General features: G+C 43.0%; 2 protein-coding genes across 3 annotated transcripts; one reads left to right on the forward strand and one right to left on the reverse strand.

Annotated features, from left to right (window-relative positions):
• Positions 1 to 257: 257 nt before the first annotated feature.
• Positions 258 to 15,198, reverse strand: LOC129177129 (receptor-interacting serine/threonine-protein kinase 2-like). Of its 2 annotated transcripts, none has more exons than XM_054767919.1 (11): positions 14,629 to 15,198; positions 13,948 to 14,101; positions 12,068 to 12,223; positions 11,556 to 11,713; positions 11,179 to 11,228; positions 10,926 to 11,087; positions 8,181 to 8,266; positions 7,188 to 7,289; positions 4,036 to 4,132; positions 3,802 to 3,954; positions 258 to 3,653 (listed from the first exon to the last, which is right to left on the reverse strand). In XM_054767919.1, the coding sequence occupies exons 1-11, from the start codon at positions 14,826 to 14,828 to the stop codon at positions 3,268 to 3,270; spliced, it is 1,704 nt and encodes a 567-aa protein (XP_054623894.1). In that variant the 5' UTR covers positions 14,829 to 15,198; the 3' UTR covers positions 258 to 3,267. The 2 variants fall into 2 exon arrangements, with proteins under 2 accessions (XP_054623894.1, XP_054623893.1); XM_054767918.1 differs by having other exon boundaries at positions 3,742 to 3,954.
• Positions 15,199 to 15,549: 351 nt separating this feature from the next.
• On the forward strand, positions 15,550 to 17,758 carry LOC129177188 (sorting nexin-16-like). Its single transcript, XM_054768029.1, has 5 exons — positions 15,550 to 16,173; positions 16,331 to 16,417; positions 16,552 to 16,700; positions 16,774 to 16,843; positions 17,506 to 17,758. Exons 1-5 carry the CDS (start codon positions 15,892 to 15,894, stop codon positions 17,671 to 17,673), a joined length of 756 nt encoding a protein of 251 aa, XP_054624004.1. The 5' UTR covers positions 15,550 to 15,891; the 3' UTR covers positions 17,674 to 17,758.
• Positions 17,759 to 24,305: the final 6,547 nt, after the last annotated feature.

Genomic DNA, 24,305 nt, shown 5'->3' on the forward strand with positions numbered 1-24,305 from the left:
ACCCCCTCTGTGCTATTTTCAGCCACAGGCAGGCCGTGTCGCCGCCCCAAGAAGAGAGAGGGGGCTGCTTCTGGGTCAAAACACAGCAGAGTCAACAGGCGTGAACACATCAAGAGCATAGGAGGATGTCGACTGCAATTAAAGAACACGTACTTGTGGGAAATTGGCTATTTATAGTCTTCTCGTGGCGATTGGCTCCTTAAACATGCACCTAAATATAGCAGCGAGGTTAGTGACAACAAGGATGGAGATAGTCAGAAGTAGAAAGTATTTAATAACGGATAAAATAGCTGAAATCAAATCCTATTCAATTCCGGTGCAGCCGAACATGAAGGAGGCACGTCACAGTTTGCTATCTAAACATCGGCAACAGGTCTCGATGTACAAAAGCCAAAACTGGCACTATCGGTAGAAAATGTCACAACATCTATCAAAAATGCACACCTTCTTTCAAACTGTCCCATACAGGAAGTCAAGAAGTTGAGGCACGGTTCAAATCGAGGAGGCGGGCAACACAAACACAGAGACAATGCAAGTAGCGGAAAAAACAACAGGGATTACTGTCATGTGTTCTTTGCACGCAAAAACACTGCATGAGACTGACGATCTTTGACCGTGTCATCGGTGAGGTTCTTGCCCTCGATAAGGTGACACAACCCCTGAAAAATTGGTACGTTTCACGCGTTTGCCGCTTACAGAAGGCTAAAAACAACCAAGTATGTAAATCCACTTGTTTTGACTCCGTGATTGAGAAAAACAAGTAGTACTGCTTTGACCTAAGAGCATTTGATGCCACAGCTACAACACTACTGAGGAAGTGAAGACAACGATAGGGAAGAGAGCGAGGTCGCCGAGTACACACGCTGATGAAGCACTTATGGTTGATAAAAAGGTTTTGTATGAATTCAATTTGGAGTTTGTTGTCGCATGTGACAGCGCTACTAGAGAACAGGGTTGCAACTAACACTTATTTTCTCAGTCTAGTAATCCTGTTGTTTTGATTCATCAAGGAATTGGTTAGGCCAGGGGTGTCCCAAAGTGCGGCCCGGGACCTTTCGCGACCTTTTCACTCTAAAAATATAATTTACAGGGGTGTCACAAGATTAAATAGTGGCAAGATTTCTCGTTCAGAACAAAACTGTCGCTGGGTTGATAATAAATGGATGAATCACACAATAAATGAAAATGACATTGATCATTTTGCCGGCCTCAATATATCGCCATGTGCATGCACGTCTGTTTTTCTTGTTTCTCGCCTCCAAACAGACAGGACGAGGGTTCACACTGTGCATTGGTTTCAGCACCTTGGTGTGTTTCTTCCTTACAACAACGGCATACACTCTCTTTGTCTTGGCAGGAGGAGGCGAGGACTGCTAGCATACACACAGAGTGCAGAAGAGCGTAACGTAGTAGAAATTCAATTTGTACATTCCGGCATATTGTTATTTGAAAAAGTTATTTTTTCAGCGCAACTTTCTTGTAATGTAACGTTTAAATCTCGTCTCGTTCTCGTACACCCAATCTCGCGTCCCGTCTCGTGACACCCCTAATAATTTAACATCGAATGGAAAAATCAGCAGTCTTCTTACAAGAATAAAGTCAAAATATTAAGAGCATAAAAGTTGTAATCTAATGAGAAAAAGGTGCCATTTTAAGAGATTAAGGTTGTAATATATAACACCATTTTAGTAGCGTAAAGTTGATGTTTGTTTGTTTTTTTGTCATAATATTATGAGAAACGAAACACAATAAAGTTGCAATTTTTGGAAAATTAGGTTGCAGAAAAAAATTATAATATTATGAGAATAATGTTAAAATATACAAATAAATTATGAGAAGAAAATTTACGAAAAGAAAATTGAAATAGTTGGGAAAAAAAAAACACCAGCAGAAATGGGAAACAAACAGCTGTAATTTTACGAGAATAGAGTCCAAAAATGGAGAGAAAAAAGTCATATTGTGATGTCGCAATTTAAAAAAAAAGTCGCAATTTTACGAGAATAAACTTGTAATATTATGAGGAAAAAAATAACATAATTTTAGTAGCATATAGTTAAAATATAAAATATATACATATGTTATTTTTTAAAAGCCAAACAAAACAAACAAAATAAAGTGGGGAAAAATAGATTAATATGGGAATAATGTCAAAATATTACGAGGAAAACATGTGCGAAGATTATTTGAAAAGAAAGTTGAAATGTTTGGAAAACAAAGCAAAGGCCGACATTTTTACTAATAGTCCACTTTTTCCATCTACATCACAAAGCTGAGATGCAGTTCTTAATTTCTTTGCATTTCGACATGTGTTGCTTTACAAAAGATCAACGTGGCCCTTGCATCCTTTCATTTTTCGCTATGTGGCCCTCGGTGGAAAAAGTCTGGACACCCCTGCCCTACACGGACCAAATCAATATGAACCAAACACAAACAGTGAGCGGTTTGGTCCGCAACATATCAGCAAAAAACGGGGCCAACATGTCCATCACTGATGCCCAAAGTCAAAGCTGATGTGTGTGAATATCTTGTTTTGCCTTTTTAAATTCAGTAATCCAATGGTTATTGGATAATCGATTAATCATTGATTAATTGGTGCAGCTCTACTAGAGACTATTATCTCCTCACTAGACGGGGATACAAACGTGAAATGTTTGAAGAGCAGGAAGAGAATGTGTTCAACAGTGTGGCCCACATAAGAATACTGTAAGATGACCCTAGTCTGCCAAGCCTGACTCTTAAGTTGTGCGTTTCCTCATTTATTACGCGTGTGCTTCAGCAATAAGACACTGTTACTGTGCCACGTACAAACCATTAACATAATAAATAATGACTGTGATATCGTTGGAGTGATTGAAGGAAAGTGAAATTGGATCATTTCTATTTTTGTCTGTGTTTCCAGGACCTTAAAGGTGCTTGAATAACATAATAGTAATTATGATGATGATGAGAACATATGCATTCTACACACACAAATATACCAAAAAAGGTAAAACTATACTGCAGCCACTTTGAATAAAGAGACTATAAATAAATCACTTAATGCAACATAGAACCTTTTAAAAAATAAACTCACAAAATCAGTCAAAGTTCTTTAGATAGTACAAAAGCCAAAGGCTGGCTTGCTTGAGCAGCTGGCCCTCTGGCATAAACACTGACGAGAAAGTACAATCTCTCTAAAAAAAAAAAAAAAAAAAAAAATCGAGCAAAGGGAGAGCATATTTGGCACAGTCTATGATCTGGAATGCTGCCATTGCGGGGCCGCTGCTGCTACATGTTCCTGGGGATGTTGTAGGACATGGTGAGTGGTGGCGCGCTGGGTACCGTTACTGCGGCGGTCGAGCTGATTTCGTTGGGGTACGGCTGCAGGCCCATCTGCTTGTTGTGGTGCAGCTTGTGGACGACAACGCGGCAGAAGTCGTCGTCGTGCCGGTGACAGTTGTCCAGGAGCTGGCGGACCTTTGCGGCACGGGTGGGCTGGTTGACCACCAGTTCGTAATCCTCGCGCATCAGCATGGAGCGCGCAAGCAGGGCGTCCAAGCTCTGATTGAGGCAGGCTTCCGTCATCTGTGCGACGATCTCTTCGCGCCGTGTTGAGATCCACTGACCGATGGTGCCCTGTGAGGGTGACGAGCAGCGCAATGGAGGAGAATTATCTGCAAGGAAGGAGAGAGGAATGATAAGGTTGATTGGAAAATGTCGAAAACACAATTGAACATTTGACGGCAGTAAAATCTGATGCACCTTGTTGATGATTCTTTGCACAATTTGCACTGAGTGTGAGGGCTTGCAGCTGCGTCTCACCGTCTGATATGGGCAGGTCAGGTTTGAAAGATTTGTTCAAATAACTAATGGGCCTGGCGCTCTGGAAGCCGTTTAGATTGTTGACAACACAGGGGTCCTTCAGAGACTCGGGGGGCTCCAGTGTGTGGAAAATGACAGATGGCAGGGGACCCTCTGCAGTTGGACAAATAGATGAATTAAATGTGCAAAAGCCGAATAAAAAGAACAGCTAGATAACTGAGTATAGTGTATTACCTTTGGAAGGTTCCGTGTTGTTGCTGGTGAGGGTGCCTGGCAGCGATACGTCCGTTTCCTGGGAGGAACAAGAGCCTGAGCCTGAGGTGGAGCTCTCCTGCGATACAACAGTGATGGTTGAGTTTACATTTATAGGCGCATTCAGTGAAACCTCGGTTATCGTCATTTCGTCACGCGGACGCTGTTTCACTCTAGTCCAGGGGTGTCCAAAATGCGTACCGGGGGCCATTTGCAGCCCACGGCTGTTTCATTGTAGGCCCGTCGCACATTCTAAAAATGATTTGACAAGAAAAACAAAAAACAGCAACAGCAAACATGATAACATCAGCAGTAATTTTTTTTTTTTAGAAAGTCAAAACATTAAGTGAAAAAAGTTGTAATCTAGCAAGAAAAAGTCACAATTTTAAGAGAATAACATCGTAATATCACGATATATATATATTTATATATATATATATACATATATATATATACAGTCATGGAAAAAATGATTAGACCACCCTTGTTTCTTCAGTTTCTTGTTCATTTTAATGCCTGATACAACTAAAGGTACCTTTGTTTGGACAAATATAACAATGACAACAAAAATAGTTCATAAGACTTCACTTTGGCAGTACAATGCTCTAGCTATTCATGTGATTTTGGTTATTATCAAGAAAACCATAGAAGTTGCTAGACATCAGCTCTTAAATTAAACTCTTATGAGCTACATTTGTTATCATCATCATATTAGTCCAAACAAATGTACCCTTGGTTGTACCAAGCATGAAAATGGATCAATAAACTCAAGAAACAAGGGTGGTCTAATCATTTTTTTCCATGACTGTAAGTATTATGTCATTTTAGTAGTATAAAGTTGAAATATTTAAGAAATTAGTAGCAGTTATTTTTTTTGTTATTTTTTTTAAGTCTTAATATGAGAAACAAACAAAACAACGAATGAAGGTTGAGTAAAAAGTTACAGAATAAAGTCAAAATGTTGTGGGAATAAAGTCATCATTATGAGAAGAAAGTTGAAATAGTTGGAAAATTAAAAAAAAAACTGGTAAAATGGAAAAAACGGCTGTAATTTTACAAGAATAAAGTCAAAATATTAAGAGAAAAAAGTTGTATTCTCCATCCATCCATCCATTTTCTATACCGCTTCTCCTCATTAGGGTCGCGGGGGCATGCTGGAGCCTATCCCAGCTGACTTCGGGCGACAGGCTGGGTACACCCTGGACTGGTCGCCAGCCAATGGCAGGGCACATATCGACAAACAACCATTCACACTCACATTCATACCTATGGACAATTTAGAGTCTCCAATTAACCTAACATGCATGTTTTTGGAATGTGGGAGGAAACTGGAGTACCCGGAGAAAACCCACGCACGGGGAGAACATGCAAACTTTCGAACCCAGGTCTTCCCGATCTCCAGACTGTTACTGTGTTGGCCAACATGCTAACCACTAGTCCACCGTGCGGAAGTTGTATTCTAACATGGAAAAAAGTCGCAATTTTACGAGAATATACTCGTAATCTTATGAGAAAAAGGATGTCATTTTATTAGCATAGAGTTGAAAAGTTCAAGAGAAAATACAAAATACAAAAATATTAAAAAGTCGTAATATGATGAGAAACAAACAAAACAATAAACTTTTTTTATTTTATGTAACATTACGTTGGGGGAAACGTTCAATATTATGAGAATAAAGTCAAAATATTATAGTCAAACTATTATAGGAATAAAGACATTGCATCAAAAAGAAAATTTACAAAGATTATTTAAGAAGAAAGTAGAAATATTTGAAAAAAAAACAGCAAAAATGGGAAAAAAAGAGCAAAGTTTGTATGAATAATACGCTTTCATGTTCACTTATCACAAAACTGAAATGCATTTTTTTTTCTTTTTTTCTTTCTTTTTCTTCTTTCTTCAATTTTAATGCTTTTTTTTTTTTAAGCGTATAAACGCTGTTACAAGCCGAGCCTGGCCCTTTAATAAGAATTGCATTGTGGGAAACTGAGTGTTGTAGTTAAGTGCTTTATCACAGGTGGCGTCTCTCTCTCTTCTCTTTCTCTCTTGTCTGCACCGCTCATTGTCTTCTGCATTCTGATTGGCTGTAGGCCACTGTCAATCAATCTTCTTCTTGCCGCCCTGCCGTGTCTCCTGTTTGTGTTATGCTAGCAAGCAACTCGCAGTCTTTGTATGTTTGCAAGTTTCTCCCCGACAAAACCCACAATGTCGCCGAAATGTTTAGCACCCAAAAGGCAGAGGAAGCCGGCCGTCGCACATAAAGTTGCTGGAGGAAGGTGGAAGTTACGCGGCTGTGTGGCGCCTTTACGGAATAGATGAATCTTCAGTTCGAGGCGGAGGACGAGGAAAACAGGACCATAGCAGCAACGTGTTGTATAATTTTTTTCCATGACTGTATATAATAATTGTAAAAAAAATAAGTTGGCTACTTCGCGAATTTCACTTATTGTGGGCTATTTTGGGAACCTATCCCCCGGGATAAACGAGGGAACACTGTACTTGTAGAACTGATAGAACTTATCATCATGTGTTGCTTTACAAAAATATCAAAGTGGCCCTTGTATCCTTTCATCTTTCAGTATGTGGCCCTCGGAGGAAAAAGTTTGGACACCCCTGCTCTAGTCTGTTACAAACTTACCTTTAAAGAACGGACGGTCAGAGCTGTATAATATATATGTATGCTCACTTTAGCTTTATTGTAAACTTCAGCAGCAGTCATCATTACTTACATTGGCCCAGCTCACTAGCTATCTGTTCACTATGCGTCACCCTGAAACCGTTCCCCCTGCGTTAACTATAGGAACCTTGACAATACAATCCTTTTGTAGCAGACGCCACCCTCGTTACTCAAGAAAAAAAAAGCACAGACTATCCGAAAGCCTATTTGTTTAACACTGAGAAATACGCAATGCGTTTGAACGCCTCGTCGGCACGGGGCGCACCGTGCTTGAAAGGTGAGAGAAAGGAGACAGACATGGCGTTTGTTGTTTTGTGTGCATTGTGTACAAGTACACTACACTACACGCACACACATATTTGTCGCCATCATTTTTGTGAAAAGTTAAATCCTACCACTGTATAGTGAAAAGACTGCTTGTATTTTCTAGTTACTGTACGCAGGAGTAGCCACACTGACCGGCCATGGGCGGGCCATGTCCTTAAGCCTTGTCAAAGTTCCGTCCTCGGATGTCTTTTCGCTCACTGGCTGTGCTGAGCAACAGCTGGATCTCTGAGCCAGCTGTGGATGAAACGGAGGAGGAGAATACGTCACAACAAGCAGACATTTACAATGTCCATCCATCCATCCATCCATTTTCTATACCGCTTCTCCTCTTTAGGGTCGCGGGGGCATGCTGGAGCCTATCCCAGCTGACTTTGGGCGACAGGCGGGGTACACCCTGGACTGGTCGCCAGCCAATGGCAGGGCACATACAGACAAACAACCATTCACACTCACATTCATACCTATGGACAATTTAGAGTCTCCAATTAACCTAACATGCATGTTTTTGGAATGTGGGAGGAAACCGCAGTACCCGGAGAAAACCCACACACGCACGGGGAGAACATGCAAACTCCACACAGAAATGCCCAAGGGAGAATCGAACCCAGGTCTTCCCGATCTCCAGACTGTTACTCATTTCCAATGTGTTTAATAAGTATGTTATCAAATGATCATTCTTAAGACAAGACATGTAAAATGCCCAAGACCTCAAAGCTACATCAGTACAAATTCATGTGTGTATTTATTTGCAATGCATTGAAGGAAATATGGCTTCCTCCTCCCGAATCGAAACGTGCTCATTTACACACACATACTGTACTGTACATGTGTATGCTAAAAGAGGAAGGACATGTTCAGGGGAAATTATGGAGTAATGACCTGTCATCCAATTTCACTCCCAGATGACAAATAGATCAGATTTCCTGTGTGTCACCCTTGGGGGACTTTCTGAATAATTAACACACCACTGAGACTCGGTGGGAATAAGTCATCAGATGGCAATTATCTGGCAAGGTCAATAAATACACTACAATGACAGTTTCAGTTCCCCCAAAAAGTTACAATGTTTTTGGTTGTTTAATCAACATTTGATATATATATTAAAAAAAACAGCCCTGGACTGACCTTTGACCGTTTGATCTCCAGCACTGCCTCCAGAAAGTCAATTTCGTTGAACTTCCTCACCATAGGCTCCAGCTCCATCAGACACTCTGAAATAGCAGGATGTTCCTGTCATTATTGCGCATCAAGCCAGACATTGTGCTCTTATTTAAGGGCCTCATTGTACAGTTTTAATACTTTACATCAGGGGTGCCCAAACTTTTTCAACCAAGGGCCGCATACTGAAAAAGAAAAGAATGTGGGGGCCACTTTGATATCTGACATATTGTAAATATAGTGTCGACATTAAAATTTTCATTGGAATAACTTTTGCTCCGTTTTGATGCAGTTATTTCTGTGTGAACCTTTGACCTCTCATTGTTTCTTTCATCTAGCTAGATGTGTTCACGTCAGCCTGTCCGCTCTATCTCACAGCTGGCTTCCTTTGGATAGCGGGAGTGTCGACTCCTTTTTTTCCTTGCACTTCTGGACAGATGGCGTTTTTGGACAGACTGCAAGCATATTATTAATATGAGCTTTTTCTCCTTACATTATACTTTTTTTGCTCATTTTTACATTTGATTTTATTTCATTTTTTTTTTTTTTTTACAAATATTTCAACTGTATTCTTTGGAATCTTTTTTCTCGTCATGACTTTATCCTAAAATATTTTGACGTTATTCTCGTAATATTAGAGTATAACATTTTTCCCAACCTAATTGCACATTTATTCTTATATTATGAATTTTGAAAAATGCCCCTTTTTCCTTTAACATTTCAACTTTATGCTCTAAAAAAATGTTTCCTTTATAATCTTATGACTTCATACTTAAAATAAATGTTTTTCTTGTAAGCTTGTCACTGCTATTACTTATTATTAGAACTTTATTCTCCTCATATTTTGACGCTATTCTGTAAAATTACTGATCTTTTTCTTCCGTTTTTGCTTAGTATTTTTTGTTTTCCTGTTCAGTGTATTTGTAGAATATGTCGAGGGCCATTAAAAAAGCGTCTGTGTGCTGCACTTTGGATAAAAAGTATGGTGTTTTAGTAAAGTCAGACGACTAAAGACTAAGAACGCAAGACGGAGGGGCCTTCGACAAAAAAATAATCAATTAATCAGTTTATCTGTAATTGAGGACAATTATTTAAACAGGACAATTCCAAGGTCCCTTGACTGCCAGGGGGCCCCCCAAAAAAGGTAATTATTAAAAAAAATAAAAGGGAGGGGTGCTTTGGGGGGGCCCAGAATTCCTGACTGCACCCCTGCTATTGGCGATATGATCTCCAAAAAGGAACCATAAAATCACATTAATCCAGACAAAAACATATTTTGCTTACTTTTCCAAAAGAACACTCGTTTCACCCGTGAAAACTTACCGTAAAGCACCGTGTATAAACCGCACTTTTTTTCCACTGGTAAGAAGCAAAAAATCGGGGTGCGGTTTATACACGATGACAGGTCTGTGACCAGACGCAGAAATTGACGAGAAGCCCATTTTAGAATAGCCGTCTGTGAGTTAGACAGTTGCTTTGTCTTTACCGCCCTCTGCTGTACAGTGGCTGAAAATGCTTGTGTATGCAACTAACTTATCTGACGGCTGTCTGTGTTTTCACACAGTAAAACAATCTCTATATACACTGAAGCTAACCTAAGCTTCCATTAAAACATTGACCGACTCAGACGACGAGCTACGTGCAGTATTCAAAGATTCATCTGATGAGGAAGACTTCTTTGGCTTCTAGAGAAAAAGAGAAGCAGTGAAAGATAAGATATCAAAACATCTCTGAAAATTGCTAATTTCTTTATTTTGATTTTTATTATTATTATTATTATTATTATTATTATTATTATTAATCTGTGCTGAGACATAATATTATTATTATTATTATTATTATTATATTAAAGATCTGGATGCCGAAGTTCAGATTTCTCCTTTATTCTTCTTTTTGAAATTGCTTAGTACCTTTACGCATGTTGATTTGAGATGAAAGAGTTGGCAAGCATCTATGAACTAACATTTTTTTTCCCCTGCCATGAGCCTGAAAATGGGGGCGCGGTTAATACACGGGTGCGGTTTATACACGGTGCTTTACGGTACACAGGATGAGACGCCTTCTTTAAGGAGACTTTCGCCTTCTTTAAGGTGGGCAGTCTTCTAGCGCTGACAAAGCTGCTCATTTAGTCCTATTAATTCAATTATTTTTCAGTAATTTGCTAATTGCTATAGTTATTTGCTTAGCACTCTGTCTATCACGCACATACGGGCGAGTGTTGTCCACCGTTTTGGCTGTGTTAGCTGCCGTTGGACTGATGCTGCACCATGAGCTTCCAAAAACCACAATATTGCGTCAAGTGTTCGTTCTTCAAATGCTGTATTAAATTAAAGCTTGTCACTCTCACAAATGGCAGGTAAGTTCAACAACAGACATGTTTGTTTTGGCTTTGGCATGCCTGGGCAGTGTGAAGGAAAGTGGGCCGGGGACGCTTCTCCGAGACGTGAGCACAAGACACACTGCACTGCACACAGGGATCGCGCTATCGGCTGCAGCAGTGCTTGTCAGAGGTGATCGGCGCTGAAAGTAATTTATCGGCATATGCCAATCAGGTGCTTTTCCAAGGAAATCGTCCAATATTGATCGGTGGCCGATCGATCGGAGCATCCCTACAAAGTAGTCAATCTTCAGCGAGGGTCAAATGCAGTTTGAGAATTACCCAATATCAAGAGGGGTTATAGATGTGTTTTGTGCGTGTGTGCATACGCTTACTAAGGAAGGAGGGTCGTTCATCAGGGTTGGTGGTCCAGCCGCAGGTCATTAAGCAAACAAGGGTATCTCTGCTGGGGATTTGATCGGACAGACTAGCCGGGCTTGTGTCAGGACGCATCCCACGAAGCACATTGAACATGATCTTCATGGGGTTGGTCACTTCTGACACACACACAGACAAACGTAAATCAGACAAAATTCACACACAACAAATGATCTATATCAGAGCATGACTCAGGGCAGTGGAAGTTACCTTCATATGGAATTTGTCTGGAAAGCACCTCCCACATAATGATGGCATAACTACAGTATAGAAGAAAGAGGGAAACAGTCAGACAACTGAATTAATCTACTGTAACATCCACATTTTCTAAAGAAGTTCCCTTTCTAAGAGCGATGTACAGTAAGCACTTTTACTTTATTTATCATCAATGTGTGGATCATGTATACAAAACCGGTCTAACATGTATTTAAAGATCCTAAAACAGTTTAAATGAGACTGCGTGAATGAGAAATAACACCAATGTTATACACAAACTGGCAGCTAATTATATTTCCCCAAAGATGTGCTCGTGTATTTGTTATTTTTGCATTTTCTACCATTCCTTATTACGGAGTTTGGCATCTCACCTATACATATCATGCTTCACATCAGCCCGGTGGCTTTTGGACGGCTCATACTCCTCAGGGGGCATGTAGATCACTGTGCCGCCAATTTCCGAGGGTTTAGACCCGGACCCTTTACTGACAGACAGCTGGCGCCACTTTGAAAGACCAAAATCGGCAATCTAGGCAGAAGATCAGAAATAGGGTTAAATGGTGATCTGCCATTCATTTTAAAATATGGAAAATCTAAACTAGAAACTAAAATTCATACAATTCCCTTGTTGGTAAATGCTTCTGCGAAGCCAAATGTCAATTAAAGACAGCAGCCCCCACCCCTGAACTATAAACTGTATATTGCATAAAATGGTATTTTATATTAAATGTCGTGTATAAACGTAAGTTTTTATTTTGCAGTCACTAATTAAGCTATTGAAGTAATACCAGTATTCATGTTTTTAACATTTGCAAGGTAAACATGCGGTAACATGCATGACTTTCCCCTGTTACAGTATCAACTACACTGACTCTCCACTCACCTTAACATGAAATTCACTGTCCAAAAGAATATTTTGTGTCTTCAGGTCATGGTGTAAAAGGGGCGGGTTCATGTTGTGAAGGAAGTTGACTCCCAAAGCAATCTCATACAGGATCCTCAGCCTCAAAGGCCAGGCGAGCACAGGGTACAGTTCCTTCTGCAGGCACATGTGACACATTCATTACAGCATGGGTTTAATCAGGTGAGTCAGTGATTTCGTTTAAGCGCAAGGATGCTATTAACACCCTTGTCTTATATCTATATTTGTCCACTTTTCCTGGTTTGGCTTAAAGTTTCACTAGAAAGTTATAATAAATACCCCATTGTTCCACTTTTGCTTCCATGACGAATTTCTGCATTGTGTCGTGTGGGGCATTTAAGGACAACAGAGCGAGGGAGAGAGAAAAAAAAGTTCCCTCACATCAAAATCAAAATGAAACTGTGCAACCTTTAGTTGTTATCTTACAGTGACATCATTGACTGAAACTATGTATGTGGTCAACAGAAGTGACACATCGTCAAGTGATCAGGTGACTTTTTTTTTTTTTGTAATTCAAGAAACAGTACAATATTTCCAGCAAACTCTTCTATTTGACGTCAAATATGGCAGTTGATTTCGCAATATCCACGTTAAAAGAGCATAACGTTGAAATATATAAATATTGTGAAATGAATACCTCTCCTGAAAGGAACAAAGTGGAATAATACATTTGAAAGCATGACAGATTTTGTCACAGTGATGTAGGGCGGCAACTAACAATTATTTTCTTAGTCGACGAATCTGAAGCTTGTTGTTTTGATTCATCGAGTAATCGATTAGGCCCTCGACGGACCAAATCAATATGAACTAAAACCAAAGTTATGGTTTGGTCCACAACATACCAGAAAAAAGGCAAAAATGTCAATCTCTGTTCTCCAAAGTCAAAGTTGATGTGTGTGAATATCTTGTTTTGCCGAAAACACAAGGATAATAGGTCTGCATTCATGGATGATGAAAGAAATTCAAAAACCTTCACATTTGAGAGACTCAAATCTAACAATCATTTCTAAAGCTTTGGGACTCCAGCAAACCACAGTGAGAGCCAGTATCCACAAATGACAAAAAAAAATGGAACTGTGGTGAACCTTCCCAGGACTGGCCGGCCAACCAAAATTACCCCAATAGAGAGCAACAACAGCTCATCCAAGAGGTCACAAAAGACCCCACACAAGATCGAAAGAACTGCAGGCCTCACTTGCCTCAGTTAAGGTCAGTGTTCATGACTCCACCATAAGAAAGACACTGGGCGAAAACGGCCTGCATGGCAGAGTTCCAAGACGAAACCCACTGCTGAACAAAAAGAACTTTAAGGCTCATCTCAATTCTGCCAGAAAACATCTCAATGATCCCCAAGACCTTTGGGAAAATACTCTGTGGTCTGACGAGCCAAAAGTTGAACTTTTGGGGGGGGGGTGTCCCATTACATCTGGCGTAAAAATAATGCCGCATTTCAGAAAAGGAACATCATACCAACAGTAAAATATGGAGACTCATTGCAAGTTATCGCAAACACTTGATTGCAGTTGTTGCTGCTAAGGGTGGCCCAACCAGTTATTAGGTTTGGTGGCAATCACTTTTTCACACAGGGACATGTAGGTTTGGATTTTTTTTCTCCCTTAATAATAAAAAGTTTCATTTAAAAACTGCATTTTGTGTTCAGTTGTGTTGTCATTGACTAATATTTAAATTTGTTTGACGATCTCAAACATTTAAGTGTGACAAACATGCCAAAAAATAAGAAATGAGGAAGGGGAGAAACACTTTTTCACACCGATCGATCGATCGATTCCTTGTTACAGCTCTACAGTGCTGACATGTTGCTGATGATGAAAAATGGCTACCTCGTGCAGCAGTTGGTCCAGTGACCCGTTGCTCATGAACTCTGTCACGATACAAAAGAACTCTGGCTCGTTGCAGATGCCAAAGATCTGGATGATGTAGTTGAACCGGGCTTTGTGGAGGACCTCTGCCTCCTTCAGTAGACACTTCCTCTCTCTGAAACATAGCCACAATAGATCAGTTATCGTATAAACAGTTGTTAGGTAAGGGGTGCCGGCTTGTACACATCAGTAAAAGGACATTGCTAGTAGTGGTTGACTGTGGGGCTTCAGACCACACTAAATGACAGTGTGAATGTGAGTGTAAATGGTTGCCTGTCTCTATATGTGCCTTGTGATTGACTGCCATTTGGCTCAAGTCAGCTGGGACAGGCTCCAGCTCTCCTAAGCAGCATCAGTGATGGAAAATGGAAGGGTGGATGCAAATACTGTTATAAGACTGTGATTATATAATTACATTATCCCTGCCAAACATGAATATGTTATTATAATACAAGTTTGGGTAATATTACACCCAATTATAATTTACTAATGGCTAAAAACAGTACGTCCTTGTACCCCTAATCCATTAAATCGCAATGTTTTAAACTTACCGTATTAGAAGACTAGGGCAACTGTTAAGTAATCAAACCTACGGCCATGCAACATCATGATTTGGTGCAAAAATATATGATCATGTTGTACCTTTCACCAAAAGGGGAGTCCAACTTCAGACACTTGATGGCCACGGTGGTCCTCCAGTCGGAGTGTTGAGCTTTGAAAACGGTCCCGAATCCCCCTCTACTCAGATAGTACAAGTCAGTCAGCTTCTGGTAAGGTATCACCGACAAGGTGCTCGTCAGACAGCCAACGTTCACGCAGCCTGTAGCCGCTTGTGGCTCCATTGCCGTCCGTCTGACTTTTGTCCAATGACTTCTGTTCTGTTCTGCTTGACTCGATACTAAAAAAGCAGAAGTGTCCTTTTCAAACAACAGGAGGAGGAGCAGCAGCGGCAGCCAGTTTCACACGCATGGCATCATGTCGCTCAGTGCTAGCAAGCCAAGCTAACGAATAGAGGGGAGAGGGCAGTCGGGAACAAGCAATAGTTACCGCTGGAACAGAGCACACCGAACGGTCAGAGTGTCATTCTTTGTCTGTTTTTGTCATGATAAATGCGTCGCTTGGTCGCCGCTATCAACTCGGCAATTTAGGCCGAGATGACAGCAGGGATGCCGAACACTGCTGACAGATAAGGGAGGCGGGTTTGTTATTGGTCGTGACGTCACACTTCCGGGTTGGGTGAAGTTGCCTTCACTGTCATCGGATTACAGATAACTGACCTGTATTTTTGCTATGTGAGTAATTTTAATGTGTATCTGTCATTAAGGACCATGAAAGAAAAGCTTAAAAATGTTTCATTTTCCCAGCATTTTTTTGCTGCGACTATTATGACTATTTTTCTTCCACGTGTAATTAATAAACGGCTTGTGAAAGCTGTAATTTCCCAACCGTGGGGATTTCCGTTAAGACCACATTGTGTTGATGTCACTTGTATAAAAGTGAAAATAAAAATAGAAACGTTGCGGTTGACGCAGCACCTCCATATGGACCATGTGTTTTCTGGAAATTCCAATACATTTTTTTTCATTTATTTTAAAATTGGTTAAAATGCTTTAATTTGATAAACAACACGTTTATGAACAAATGGAATGCAAAAGATAAGAGCAGAAAATGTGTCATGCATTTTTGATGACATAATAATCTTAAATTTGTTATTCATTCTAAGAGGAATGGACAGGAGACACCCCCTGCGAAGTACAGAGTGTTCACAAATCATTTACCACTTTACTGCTGCTTACATATAGTATGTTCCCCACAACCCGCCTTGTGTTTTCTTGGTGAGCCAAGTAGGAATCGCTTGCGTGATCAGCTCTCTGGGTTTGTGAACTCCCACTACGACTCCCACAGATGACCGTCAGCGTTGATTCAGGTCGGAGTTTTTTCTCCGTACATTTTGACATCTCATCTGCCAAGTGTGAGCACTCATCTCTTCAGAGGGTTCCCTGGGTTAGAGGAGATGGGCCCTGGGGTGATCCAATGCGCGATGACTCCAAGAGTCGAGGAGATGTAAGGGGTGGTTCATTGCCACCGCTGGAGGGTGAAGGGATCCTTGGAGATCGGTGGGCAGAGAGACCCTTCACGCTGATACTGCAGGGCCATGAGACCCTGGAAGAGAGGGCAAAGTTCACGGTATGATGCAAAAGAGAAGAACATTTAATATGCATCCTTAGTTGACTAAACATTAGTCTGATAGTGCGAACAATGACACATAGTCTTGAAATGCTTACATAACTTGCACTCAAAATTGCATACAGTATAACAATTTAGTGCGCCCTTTGTGCCTTAGATTTACAAGATTCTGGTCAATGGAAGTCAAGGGAACAGCTGGATGATCTTTCGAAGATACACAGACTTCTGCAGGCTCCAAAACAAGGTGATGATCTATATCACGCACTGTAACAACAAAAAAATTTTAACTGAATAATAAGAAGGAAGTTTGGCAAGGGTAAAGGACAATATAGCACTCCCTTTCTTCTCTGATCCCTTTCAATGAATACTTTGTTGCAGCTTAAGGATTTGTTTCCTAGCATTCACTTAGTTCTGCCTCCAAAGCGATGGTTCAAAGACAACTACGATGAGGAGTTTCTGGCAGAGAGGCAAACTGCTCTGCAAAAGTTTCTGCACAACCTGACGAAACACAAAGACATGATCAGCAGGTATTGCGTGGCGAAAGAAAAGGCTCGTACTGATCCGTTGTATGACCTGAATGGTTCCCTTTTGTGTTCCCAGTGACGCTGTTAGGCAGTTTCTGTGCATGAGCGACCCACCAGGCCCATTTGACAGTGTGGAAGAAAGCAGGGTCCGTTTTATTTGTATAATCTTTTTGGAAACACACACGAAAGTCGTTTTTATCGTGAGCCACATTGTGATTATAATTTCTGGTTGTAACTGTGAAATCATATAATTGTATCTCATTCTATTAGTAAATGTTTATTAGCATTTCTTCCCTCATTTTTATATTTTAAGCCAAGGAAAATAGCTGCATGCAGACATCAAAATAAGGAGCTACTGTCCGAAAAGGGGTGTAGTGATTTAAAATGTATGGAATAACAGGTCACATCAAGTATTGAGTTATAAACTGCAGTTGCATGCAAACCAAATTGTCCGTGGAAATGGAAGGAACAAATACATTTAAAGAAAATAAAGATGAAGAAGTAACTGAGTCTTACTGACGTGCAATAGTTCTAGATTTTCATAAAAGGATATGGTGGGCCGGATCTAGCCCCCACACCCTGAGTTTGACACCTGTGCATTAAACTCAGTTTTGTACAGTTGAGATTTTTTTTTAACTTGAGAGGCCTTGAACACATAGTGCAGTAATTTTTTATTCTAATTATTTTTATAATGTACAATTTTATTTTATAATTAATTACTTATAACTCCTAATTACCTTTTATGATTATAATACTTGTAATTAATAGCAAGTATACTTTTATTAAAGTGATTGTACTGTATGTTTAGGCTTTCTGTGAGACGCTGGAGGAGACCAACCACCGTCTACAAAGGGAACTCATGGAAAAACAAAGAGATGTTGACAATTTGACGCAGCTCCTGAATGAAAGGGAGAACTACATCAATCGTCTGATGAGCAAAGTCAGATGTGTTTCACTTCTGGCAAAAGCTTTATAAACAAAAGCAGTGTAAGCTATTTTTTGTGACGCCCTTATTTTGGTACCCCCACAGGAGGTGCTATTATTTTGAAGGCCAGAGGTGTTGTTGTGTGTGTGTTGAGGTCACTTGATAGAAGTCCGCCGAGAGACGAGCGGGCTAACAATAAACGTGACTTCTGCAGCTCCGGCTCCTGTGCTTTTGTCCACTCTGCACTTTAGCAGCTAAGCTAATCGCCAGGTAGCAGGGTGGCTAACTGTAGTTAGCTGTCTGAATTTCCCGCTTTACCGTCACAGGAACAGCTGGGCTTCCGCACTGGGTAAATCCCACCGCTGCCACCAATGTAACCGAGCAGGTGAAGAGTTCCACTAATATTGTGGGAGTGCAGAGTGGACAAAAGCACAGGAGCCGGAGCTGCACGACGTACGTTAACCGTTAGTCCCCTGGTCTCTCAGCTGATTTCTATCAATTGACTTGAACATACACAACACTTCTGGCCTTCAAAATAGTAGCTCCTCCTGTGGGGGTACCAAAATAATATAACAGCTTACAGCAGTTAGAGGCATTGCTGTTATTTGTCATAAATGTCCTTCATCCAGTCACTTATTGTGTTAAAAAAAAAACTATGGCCCCATAACTCAATATTTCCACCAGTATTGTTGGTCTTTTGCCTTTTTCACACATGGAAATGATCTGCTCACCTTCACTTGCTACTAATGTCCTCTAAAGGGCGCCACACTTCACGACAGCGATCATACTTGATCTTAGTCCAGCACGTTGCCCGAGTCAATAAATAATAATTATTAACGGAATTACTCCTTCATACATGTAAGTAGTTACCAAGGAAAGCATTTTTTTTTCTTTTTTGAAAAACCTTAAAATATCTGTCGTGTGACGTTGACAGAATACCATAACAGTGCATGGAAAAGACCTGCTTGTCTGTTGTGATGAGTTCCGATGTCCGCGAATGCACCAATGAGGGACACTCGTGATAGGAAACGCGATGCTTTTTACTGACTCGAGTTCTTATGAGTCACTCACTGAAGTGAATCATACAAACCACGTTTGTAGGTTTTTGTTGAGGCAGTTCTTTCCGCGTTTCCCATTTTCGTGAGCATGTTTGAGTTCCAACCATATTTTTAATTTGGTTTTAGTAAGAATTGTTGTGGTGACTGCAAGCTTCACTCGACGAAAGAGAATGGTTCGACAGACATCTTTCACTGCGTTTTTTTTTGGTTGTTTCTTTAATTTTTTTCCCCACTTTTTCCAAAATTTCTGAACAAACAGTTTCGCTTGATGTCTCGCTACAACTACGCTGGCTTGACCCGGGACGACTGCAGCCGAATGTGACATCACATGCAACCCAGCAATTATTACACGTCACGTCTTGTGAAGCTTGTTAAGTTATGGTCAGTAAAACTGTCTAGACAAATGTTTTGACGAGCAGCTAGAGGGGACAACTACAGTACATGCGTTGTTTTGACAGAGAAGCCGCTGCAAGTTCGTCAACATCTGTGTTTTAGTAGTTTGCTGCCTCACTTTTTGTTGAACAGATTAGAGGGATAATTCATACAATGGCCCTTTTCTTACGGTTCCTTTTACTTCATTAAAGATGAGCAAAACAAACCTGGCACGCCTGTCAGGATTGTGTGCTGCGGTACTGCCTTCTACTGCTTCTCTGTTGCAGCACACTCCTGAGCACCCTGATTGCTGATCATCTTCACCTGTGCCTGATTAGTCGTTCTATTTAAGCTGTGTGCTTAGTCATATCCAGTGCCAGATTGTCCCTTTGCTACACCCTGTTCAGCTCCTTCCAGCTTGTTCTTGTGCATTGTGTTTTGGCTTTCTGACCCTCGCTCGGCTCACCTGTAAGTACCTACCTGCCTGCTTGACGTCTTCAGCAGTAGCTGTATTTTTTGGTACTTCTGCTAGTTTTTTGTTAGCAGCTCTTTTCGTTACTTGTCTGTATTTTTCCCTGCTCAGCTCACCTTGCAAGCAGTGTTTTTTGTTACCATTTCCCGCGACTAGGTCCGGATGTATTTTTGTTGTACTTTGTTTCTTGTGTTGTTTTTGATACCCTTTTGTTATCCATTTTTGTATTAAAGACTTTTTCTGTTTCACTTATTCGACTCTGCATTTTGGATTCCTGTCTCACGGCCTTGGCCGTTCATAACAGAACAATCTGGCCAAACATGGAATCCGCAGAGTTCGCACATATAAAGGCCGCACTATCCCAACAAGGTGCGCTCGTCGGCAGCCATGAGCAATCCCTCCGGGGAGTTATGGAGTCCCTGGCCGCCCTCGCCACTAGCATTAGCGCTATTGAGCAGCATCTGGGACTTGGCGCTCACCCAGGACAGTCGGAGGGTGCAGCTCCCTCATCAGAGGTTGTTAGAATTGCACCTGCAGCCAGCAGCAGTAATAGTCGCGAGCCTAGCCTCCCACCCCCCCCACGCTTTTCGGGGGAATCTATGGATTGCAGACAATTTTTACACCAGTGTACCCTGATTTTTGACCAACAACCCAGCACTTACTATTCCGACCAGGCCAAAATAGCGTTTATAATGAGCCTACTTACTGATAAAGCAGCAGCGTGGGCTATAGCGGTGAGCAAAGCTAAGCCGGAGTTGCGCACCTCCTATCCTGTTTTTTTTGGAGGAGCTACGGCAGGTCTTCGATCACCCTATCCGTAGTAGGGAGGCCGGTAACCAATTGTTGGACCTACGACAGGGCAAACGCTCGGTAGCGGCTTTTTCTGTGGACTTTAGAGTGCTGGCGGCAGAAAGCCGATATGACGAGGAGGCGCTCCGCGGAATTTTTCGCAAGGCTCTTGACGAGCGGATTAAGGATGAACTGGCGGTGAGGGAGTTCACTACCACGCTCAACGAGCTTATCGACCTAGCCATACGGCTGGATAATCGCCTCCGGGAACGTGATCGTGAACGGAGTGAGGGACTACCTGCAGGATCAGCCAAGAACCACCGTCAGGATATTCGGCTGATACCACTAACACCTGGAACCGGCGGAATAGAGGGAGTCCCATCTACGGCGGCCACCGAGGATTTTGCGGAGCCGATGCAACTCGGGGGAAGACGCCTGTCTGCTGCGGAGAGGTCGCGCAGGCTACGACTCCGCCTTTGCCTGTACTGCGGCGAGCCCAACCACACCATCAGCAGATGTCCAGCGCGTCCGACACGCCGCTCCGGACTCCCTCCTGACGTCATTAAGGAGACGGGCGCAGGATCGACCTCCGTATCCAAGTCAAGGGAGAGTCAGACTGCTCAGGGCCATTGTGAGTATGCTGAGATGCCTCCGGCGTCGGCTCCAATTCCAGCAGTCTTTAAGAGACTACAGGTGACGGGACTCATTACGGGGGGGGGCGTCAATGTTCAGGTTTCTGCATTAGTTGATTCTGGGGCGGATGATTGCTTCATTGACTCTAATTTTGTTAAGAAACATGGCATTCAGGAGGTTGAGTTGAGGAACCATAAGGAGGTCCACTCACTGGATGGACGTCCCTTGGCGGTAGTCACTCATAGAACCGTTCCGTTATCCCTTCAATTGTCCGGTAACCACCATGAGTCCATTAGTTTTTTTTTTATCGCCCCGTCTCAATCCGCACCCGTAGTTCTGGGTCTTACTTGGCTGCAGATTCATAACCCGACGGTGGATTGGACGAGGGGACAGATAATTAATTGGGGTAGCCACTGTTTTGCTAATTGCTTACGTTCCGCGGTACCCACAGTTTCTGGTAAGCCTAGCAGCCCTGAGAATATTGACGTTACCGGTGTTCCCGACATCTATCATGATCTCCGCATGGTTTTTAGCAAGGATAGAGCTCAGAGTTTACCCCCCCATCGTCCTTATGACTGCGCTATCGAACTCCTCCCGGGAGCACCGTTACCCAATGCTAGACTTTATAGCATCTCTGGACCTGAGCAACTTGCTCTCAAGGAATATATTGCGTCCTCTCTGGCTGCCGGACTTATTCGCCCCTCGTCCTCTCCACTGGGGGCCGGTTTTTTCTTCGTCGAAAAGAAAGATAAGTCGCTGCGGCCTTGTATTGATTTTCGCGGCCTTAATGACATTACCGTTAAGAACCGTTACCCGCTTCCTCTCATGGACTCCGCCTTTTCGTCCCTTCATTCGGCCAAGATTTTTTCCAAACTCGACCTTAGGAATGCTTACCACTTGGTTCGTATTAGAGAGGGGGACGAGTGGAAGACGGCCTTTAATACACCGCTCGGTCACTTCGAGTATCTCGTTATGCCCTTCGGCCTCACCAATGCACCCGCTGTATTCCAGAGTTTAACAAATGATATTCTTAGGGATATGATTAACCACTGCTGCTTTGTTTATCTAGATGACATCCTGATTTTTTCTAATTCCCTTCAGGAGCATGTCCAGCACGTACGCCGCATCCTTCAGCGGTTGTTGGAGAATCGCCTTTTTGTCAAAGCGGAGAAGTGCGAGTTTCATACTACATCTGTGTCCTTTTTAGGGTTTATAGTGGAGAAGGACAAGTTAAGAGCCGATCCCGCCAAGATCCAGGCGGTGGTCGATTGGCCTTCTCCCAAATCAAGGAAGCACTTGCAGAGGTTCTTGGGGTTCGCGAACTTCTACCGGAAGTTCATTCGTAATTTCAGCATAAAGGCAGAACCTCTGACAAGGCTTACATCAGTAAAAGTTCCCTTTGTTTGGTCTCCCGAAGCTGAGGAAGCGTTTACCAAGCTTAAAGCACTGTTTACGTCTGCCCCTGTCCTTACTCACCCTGATCCTGCCTTGCAGTTTATCGTTGAGGTTGATGCCTCGGATACGGGAGTAGGGGCGGTCCTATCCCAGCGCTCACCAGTCGACCAGAAGTTGCACCCGTGTGCCTTTTTCTCACGTCGCCTCACCTCGGCAGAGAGAAATTATGATGTGGGTAATCGGGAACTGCTGGCCATTGTGCTTGCGCTGCGGGAGTGGAGACATTGGCTGGAGGGTGCAGCCCAGCCGTTGGTAGTTATTACGGACCACAAGAACTTGGCATATATACGCTCAGCGCACAGACTCAACTCTCGCCAAGCCAGATGGTCACTGTTCTTAACAAGGTTTAATTTCTCTATCACTTACAGACCTGGATCACGGAATATTAAGCCTGATGCATTATCAAGGATCTTTTCCCCGGTGGAGTCGGACTCACCACCGGAGACCATCGTACCTGTCGCCCGGATACTCGGCGCTCTCCAGTGGGAGGTGGAGAGGAGGGTCTCTGAGGCGGTGGAGGAGACGGAACTACCAGAGGGGTGCCCCGAGGGGAAATTGTTTGTTCCTGAACGACTCAGATCCGAGGTGCTGCTGTGGGGTCACTCGTCGAAGATTGCCTGCCACCCGGGGATTCGACGAACCCTATTCCTGGTCTCCCAAAGGTTCTGGTGGCCTACCATGACAGCCGACGTTAAGAAGTTTGTCGCCGCCTGCTCCGTCTGCGCCAGAGGTAAAGCTTCCCATCGCCCTCCTGCCGGTTTGCTTCAGCCGTTACCTGTCCCTGGTCGGCCATGGTCCCACATCGCAATGGACTTCATTACTGGATTACCCTCGTCATATGGCCGGACCGTCATACTCAATATCGTAGACAGGTTTTCTAAGATGGCGCATTTTGTGTCGCTCCCCAAGTTGCCCACGGCCCTGGAAACAGCTAAACTGTTGGTGAGGCACGTTTTCCGCCTACACGGGATACCTACAGACATTGTTTCGGACAGAGGGCCTCAATTTGCGTCAAGAGTTTGGCGGGCATTTAATAAGGCATTGGGGGCGACCGTTAGTCTCTCTTCTGGATACCACCCACAGTCCAACGGCCAGACGGAGCGGGCCAATCAGGACTTGGAAGCAGCACTTAGGTGCGTTTGTCATCGACACCCCTCCTCCTGGTCAACCCACCTCCCTTGGATCGAGTATGCCCACAACTCGTTACCCTGCTCGGCGACAGGTATGTCACCCTTCAAGACTGTGTTTGGTTACCAGCCCCCGCTTTTTCCCTCCCAGGAAGCAGAAATTACCGTCCCGGCAGTTCACGTACACCTTCGACGCGCCCGACGCATTTGGCGAGAGACCTGGGCTGCATTAACACGAACAGCAGAACACAACCGTCGGATTGCTGACAGGCACCGGGTCCCCGCGCCTGATTACCAGCCTGGGATGGAGGTATGGCTGTCCTCTAAAGACCTCCCGCTTGCAGGGACCTCTCGGAAGCTGGCTCCAAGGTTCGTGGGACCTTACAAGATCAAAGCTATAGTCAACAAGTCAGCTGTCAAGCTGGAGCTCCCACCGGCTCTTAAAGTCCACCCAGTCTTCCACGTCTCCTGCATCAAGCCTGTCGCTACCAGTCCACTGTGCCCTTCGGTCGAGGCTCCACCTCCGCCCCGCATCATCGACGGCCAGCCCGCGTACACGGTGAGAGCCCTATTAGATTCGAGAAGAAGGGGGAGGGGGGTGCAGTATTTGGTCGACTGGGAGGGATATGGACCAGAAGAGCGCTCCTGGGTCGCCTGCTCCCGTATCCTGGATCCCTCCCTCATTTCCGACTTCCACTCCGCTCACCCCAATAAACCAGGTATGCCGCCAGGGGGCGTCTTATAAAAGGGGGGGATACTGTCAGGATTGTGTGCTGC

The sequence above is a fragment of the Dunckerocampus dactyliophorus genome, chromosome 2, assembly GCF_027744805.1.
Source record: "Dunckerocampus dactyliophorus isolate RoL2022-P2 chromosome 2, RoL_Ddac_1.1, whole genome shotgun sequence".
NCBI classification, from domain to species: Eukaryota; Metazoa; Chordata; class Actinopteri; order Syngnathiformes; family Syngnathidae; genus Dunckerocampus; species Dunckerocampus dactyliophorus.

Bases quoted from the DNA above. Each gene is read 5' to 3' on its own strand.
- LOC129177129 (XM_054767918.1), bottom strand. From the start codon at position 14,828: ATGGAGCCACAAGCGGCTACAGGCTGCGTGAACGTTGGCTGTCTGACG. The intron at 12,224-13,947 runs GTAGCCATTTTT...ATGTGCCTGCAG, and splicing joins TGGACCAACTGCTGCACGAG to AAGGAACTGTACCCTGTGCT. The intron at 4,133-7,187 runs GTCAGTGTGGCT...GTTGTATCGCAG, and splicing joins ACATGGCCCGCCCATGGCCG to GAGAGCTCCACCTCAGGCTC.
- LOC129177188 (XM_054768029.1), top strand. From the start codon at position 15,892: ATGACCGTCAGCGTTGATTCAGGTCGGAGTTTTTTCTCCGTACATTTT. The intron at 16,174-16,330 runs GTATGATGCAAA...TTTGTGCCTTAG, and splicing joins AAGAGAGGGCAAAGTTCACG to ATTTACAAGATTCTGGTCAA. The intron at 16,844-17,505 runs GTCCGTTTTATT...CTGTATGTTTAG, and splicing joins ACAGTGTGGAAGAAAGCAGG to GCTTTCTGTGAGACGCTGGA.